This window comes from Gopherus evgoodei, chromosome 7 (assembly GCF_007399415.2).
Source record: "Gopherus evgoodei ecotype Sinaloan lineage chromosome 7, rGopEvg1_v1.p, whole genome shotgun sequence".
NCBI lineage: Eukaryota > Metazoa > Chordata > Testudines > Testudinidae > Gopherus > Gopherus evgoodei.
Window position 1 is genome coordinate 54,652,249 of NC_044328.1, and position 6,187 is coordinate 54,658,435.

Genomic DNA, 6,187 nt, shown 5'->3' on the forward strand with positions numbered 1-6,187 from the left:
TTTGACTCTCTTGCACCTTTTCTATTTTTGCTGTATCTTTTTTGATATACAGTCGCTCCAGATTGACATCAGTATTCAAAGTTAGTATATATTAACCAAAGGATACAGTGTTGTTATATTTTCTATTTAATGCAAAAATTATAGTAGTCCAACATTAAACTTAGAATATAAATACACAGCAGGCAGGGAAAACTAAGTGGTGTTTACACAGTGCTCATCATGTCATCTCCCCCTGGTCCTCATATAGTATGTTGTATAAATTCATTTTGTGCTTATGATTTTTCTGTAGTGTGTGTGATTATAAATCAATCTATCTATGACTAATTTCCAAATCCTGTGGGGAACATAACTTTGAATTTCCTGAATTGTGTGTGTTTATATTCACAGCCATAATACCATATTAAGTGGGTTTTTGCATTGAATTTCTGTCTTTAAAGAAGTAAAGGAAAGAGGGGGGAGGGTAGGTGCTCAAAAATGTAATCCTTGGAGAATTTGAGTGAGATGTAGAAAATAATTCTAAATAAAAATAATCCCAAGAATGGCTACTAGGCACATCTCTGGTTCTTTTGGGTGTAATATGCTTGTGTTCAGTGTTTGTTTTAAGTTTGCTTTTGTTTTATTTTAGATTACATTGCTTTGTTCAGCACAAAATGCCATGGCTGTGATTTTCCGGTTGAAGCAGGAGATAAATTCATTGAAGCCCTTGGACACACTTGGCATGATACCTGCTTTATTTGTGCTGTAGGTATCTACATTAAAATCTACATTATTATTCTATAATCTTATTAGAACTTGTGACATTATACTGGAAGAATTTCGTTTAGTGGTGGTGGTGGGAAGCGGTTGATTGGTTTTAATTGCAGATGGGGGTTGTTTTCCTTTTCCTAACCCCCCTACCCCCTCCCATCAGAACAGTTAAATTTGATCTACACTGCTAATGCTCAGAAACACTAAGAAAACACTTGTGCTTTTTGGAAGAGTCTACAGAAACTGTGTTGGAGAGCAGTGCTTGGTATTCTTTTTAACTAAATTTGCACAAAGTGGTAAATCAGGATTTAAAATAGATCTCAGGCAATGATATTATCACCAAATTGAATGGTGTGAAATATAGTGACCAACTATTCTGTTTATACAGTTGTGAAATTTGCATTTTCCCACAGAAAGAAGTCACTTCAGAAAAAATGACACTGACTAACATCTGTACTAATTACTATTCATCATTCTGTCTGCTCTTGTGCATGTGTATACGTTTTACACCCCCCCCCACACACACACACGATGGTAAAATCTATGTAATAATCAGCACTTATCACCCCTGAGTGTCCCACCTGCACTCATCGACTAACCCATTTCTCCTAGAACTATTAGTAATATTCCAAGTCTCTCATCAGCTATAAACAGTACATTGACATGGTCAGAAAGATCAGTAACAGCCTCACTGATTCATTTGGGGCCGTACACCTCTCTAATGAACTTTAGGAAGTATAGAATTGATTGTTTGGGTCAAATGTTAAATTAACCTACTGGCTGCTGTATTTACTTCAGTGTTATAATATGCTCCTTTTCCAAAATTGGGAATGTCTGAAGTTGATACATGCATTTGTGTTAGTACACAGACTATTGCTTGCACAATCCAGTAGCTATTTTCTCTTGATTCAACATCATTTTTGTCATAAAAACATATTTAATCACTTATAAAAGACACCTTCTCTGAATATTTCCAATTCTGGTACATTTGCATTTTTAAGTAGTTTCTCACCTATTTATTTTAGTTCGCAAGACCCAAGTGTTTGTAGAGGTGACACTATCCCTTTGTTCTGTTAATGTAATTTTCGCAGCTGTCCCAGCCCAGTTTATCCTAATTGTTTTACTGGCATATAAAGCCAAACAGAAAAATCCATGTCAGTCTGTCTTTGCATTTCTAACATGCTCATCCCAGTCTTATTAATGTGCATTGCTTTCTATCTAGCTGCAGCAGTACATTACTGTAGTTAGCACTTCTAGTCTACACTGGCAACGCTAAGGCGCTGCCATGGCAGCGCTTTAACATGCCTTGTGTGTTCATGGTGCAGCGCTGGGAGAGAGCTTTCCCAGCACTCTAAAAAAACCACCTCAATGAGGGGTGTAGATCCCAGAGCTGGGAGCATGGCACTGGGGCACTGTTTACACTGGTGCTTTAAAGCTCTGCAACTTGCCGCGCTCAGTGGTGTGTTTTTTCACCCCCTTGAGCGAGAAAGTTGCAGCACTGTTAATTGCCAGTGTAGCAAGCCCATAGCTCCTAATACTGATCATTGCCTAAGTGGTCCTAGTGAAATTTATCGGACTCTCATGGAGTATGGTGCCACTCATTGTGAGTCAGCGTATCGGAATCTAGTCCTTAAAAGCTAAGGAGCAATAAAAATGTTACTAATAGATACATTTCTCTTTGTGATTCCTGATTGTGCATAATCTTTACTTTTAGGTGTGCCATGTGAATTTGGAAGGTCAGCCATTTTACTCCAAGAAGGATAAGCCACTGTGCAAGAAACATGCTCATGCCATCAATGTCTAAAAGACCTGGACACTAATGGCACTGTGAGAAAATTGGCAACTAACTGAGAAATTGCAAAAAGGATAACCCCAAATGACATTTCTCATTGAGGGGAGGGTAGGAAGGCTTGGAAGCTATTGGACACTTCTGAAGTATAACTTTAATCACTTTTATATTTGCAGAACATTTTTTGGCCTGGTCCATACAGAAAGCTGAATGAACACTCAATGGCAAATTAGTCAATCTGAGTCAAATATTACTGGAAAAGTTAGAACAAAAATTAAAAAGATAAAAATTAATTTAAAAAAATGTTTTATGTAAAAATAAGTAATGACAACACCCAGACCAGCCTTAGAACTGAGATCACCACTAGTGTTTAAAAACAATTGAAAATCATTCTTGAAATTTGTTACAAGAAAATATTAAGTGCCAAAATATTAATTGTAAAATATTTTATAGAATCAGAGCTTTAAAAATAAGATAAACAGATCAGGATTTTCTTACCAAAAAGGAAGTATTATTCCATTCTTTATGTCATGGTGCTACGTCCAAGCATCAATTTTTTGAATGAACTAAAGACATCCTATAGGCCAGGGGTTCTCAACCTTTTCTTTTCTGAGGCCTTCCCAACCCAACATGCTATAAAAACTCCACAGCCCATCTGTGCCACAACAACAGTTTTTCTGCATATAAAAGCCAGGGCCGGCATTAGGGAGTAGCAAGCAGGGCAGTTGACTGGGGCCAAACACCAGAGGGGGCCCCATGAAGCTAAGTTGCTCTAGCTTCAGCTTCAGCCCCGAGTGGCGGGGCTTGGAGCAGTGAGGCTTCGGCTTTCTGCCCTGGGACCCAGTGAGTCTAATCCCAGCCCTGCTTGGCGGACCCCCTGAAACCTGCTCGTGGCCCCCCTAGGGGGCCTCACCCCCCTGGTTGAGAACTGCTGCTATAGGCTTTCCCAAACAAGAAGTTTGTCTTGAATCCTAATAGAACTACCATGCTAAGAAGAAGACAATGAGTGACTGACAGTTTGGGAATCAGAATAAAAATTCAGTGACGCTAAGTCCTTCCACCCAACCCCCAGTTAAACCTTGATCGGTGCATGTGGCCTTGTGCACGCACAATGAATTATTTCTTTTTCTAATCAGAGTGGAAAAGGGGAACTGGCTTTCTCTAATTTTTGCTTATATGGAATGGGCGGTTGTGTTTCTAGTCAAAGCTGATTCATCTTTCCATTTGTCCTGTGAATGGAAAACATCTAGTTACTATTTGTTTAACACTGCAGATCCAGCCTCCATTTAGCATAGTTAGGAAGGTTAGGAGTGGCAAACAGCCTGGGAAGGTTCTCTACTCAATCCCAAATCCTTGGAAAAGGGGCATCCTTTTTCCTTCCTATTAAACTGATAAAACACTTCATAGAGCAGCACCAAATCACAGGCACGTGCTCTTATTACCGTGATTATTTTCTGTAAATGCAACACATCCCAAGTGTGGTTGTGGTGGCTGTTGTGAGAAGATACACCGCTACCCTGATATAACGCTGTCCTCGCGAGCCAAAAAATCTTACCGCGTTATAGGTGAAACCGCGTTATATCGACTTGCTTTGATCTGCCGGAGTGCGTAGCGCCCTCCCACCCCCGGAGCACTGCTTTACCGTGTTATATCCAAATTCGTGTTATATCAGGGTAGAGGTGTACATAGGCTCTCACACATGAGACACAGTTAATATATCACCTGTTCTAATATTTTAAAATCATGACACGTTCTTGCAAGTATTTATAAATGCTTATATATTATTGTGAAAGGCAGCAACTATTTATAGTATTGACATTAGCTTTGGATTTTAAAATTTAAATATCAGCGATAGTTTTGTATGTGAGACAGTAATTTATTGCTACTCAGCAGCGAAAGATGATCATACTTAAGGACAGAAAGTTCCATCACTCTTCAAGTTTTCAGCTATTTATTTCTGAGTGAGCATTCTGATTGTATAGTGATTGACAGCATACAGTATTGACAATGTTAAGTCAATATTTCTCAGGCTCCAGCTACCTAATGATGTAATGTATGGGCCCTATTTTAATGCAACCTGCACCCCAGTGTGTCTTGGATTTTTGCACAGTCTAAATATAACAGTGGATCATTTGGTGGCTGTCTTTTCCCTCCTAAAATTCTGTGCCCATTTTAGGAAACATGCCATATTTTCTTAGAGGATGAAGAGCATATCCACTTGGTGGTGGGAGGGTCAAAATAAATGGAACTTTTATCTCTAGTATGCAAGTTTCATATTGTCTATGCTAACTATCCTCATATATCCTGAAAAAAAATAGTGCCTAAGTTAAAACTGTCCTCTGGCAGCCCTGAGTTGTGTTACCTGTATTTATGCCATAGAGAATCTTATTTTCACATATCTTAGCATTTTCACAAGGGTCAGCTTTTTACATGGATGAAGTGTATTCTTAAAAAGTTTTGCCAGTATATTAGGTACAAATATTTTTTTCTATAGTAGGCAATTCTTTTTCCATTTATTGGCCTGATCCTCAGCTCGTTTAAATCAGCATAACAGCACTGACTACTCCTGCCAAGGATCTGGCTCATTGCATTCTCCAACAGGATAAGTTACAATTAGTTGAAAAAAACACACCTCATTTTCCATTCATATTTGATTTCTGTTCCCTAGACACTGATGTAGTGTTCTTGTATCTACTGGTGTTGCTCAAGACCTTTCAAGACTCTAGTGCCATTCAACAAATGATAGTGTTTATCACTCTTTATTACCTAGCAGTAGAATTAGTAGCAGGATCTATGATACACCATGAATAGACAACATTGCAGCAGCTCTGTCAGTTGTTTTTTGTGTATTGCCTACTGGCAGGGGTTAACATCTAGGATTATGTCTACACTACAAGCGATACAGCTGCAGTGCTGCAGCTACACTGCTGTAATACTGTAGTATAGACACTTATTTTAGCAATGGAAGGGGGTTTTCCATCACTGTAGTAAATCCACCCTTTTGAGAGGTGGTAGCTAGGTCAACAGAAGAACCTTCCGTTGACCTAGCTGCAGCTACAGTGAAGGTTAGGTTGACCTAATGTCACACAGGGCGTAACATTTTTCACAGCCCTGAGTGATATAGCTAGGTCAACCTGTTTTAGGTAGAGACCAGCATACAATACATTTCCTATTTTGACCTACATTGCTTCCTAATATGATCCAAAAATAAGGATTCCAGTTACCCACACTTGAAATCTATATTTAGACACCCTTTTTGCACAAACCTCAACCAGAAGCTGTGCATGGCAGTGTACTAGTTTGAATCTCTTTTGTGTAAAATACTGTGTAATCAACTTAAGTGTTTTGCGATGTAGAACACACTCCTAGGACAAATAAGATACATGTGCCTAACTTAGAATAGGACCCTTACATTATATATCACTACTGTAACTGCTGCAGAAAAACATAATTTTCAGGTTAAAAAATGTGTATTACTGTTTATGCCTTTTAACAATTACCTGTGATTAAGTCATAAAACTTCCTAAAGTAATCTTTTCATTCTAATTCACATGAGGAATTTTGCCTAGAAGACAAAAATACTGTACCTCTGAATGGCCAAATGATAAAACTATACAAGAATTATGGTTTTTATCAAAAGATTTGCAAAAG

The 6,187-nt window shown here is 38.5% G+C and overlaps 1 protein-coding gene across 10 annotated transcripts in view; it reads left to right on the forward strand.

Annotated features, from left to right (window-relative positions):
- LDB3 (LIM domain binding 3) overlaps window positions 1-3,191 on the forward strand; it is a 255,403-nt gene extending 252,212 nt beyond the window's left edge. For all 10 annotated transcript variants that reach the window (XM_030569175.1, XM_030569173.1, XM_030569174.1 and 7 more), the window contains 2 exons: window positions 626-741; window positions 2,462-3,191. In XM_030569175.1, coding sequence (XP_030425035.1) covers window positions 626-741; window positions 2,462-2,551 — 206 coding nt within the window. In that variant the 3' untranslated portion in view covers window positions 2,552-3,191. The remainder of the gene's footprint in view (window positions 1-625; window positions 742-2,461) is intronic.
- Window positions 3,192-6,187: the final 2,996 nt, after the last annotated feature.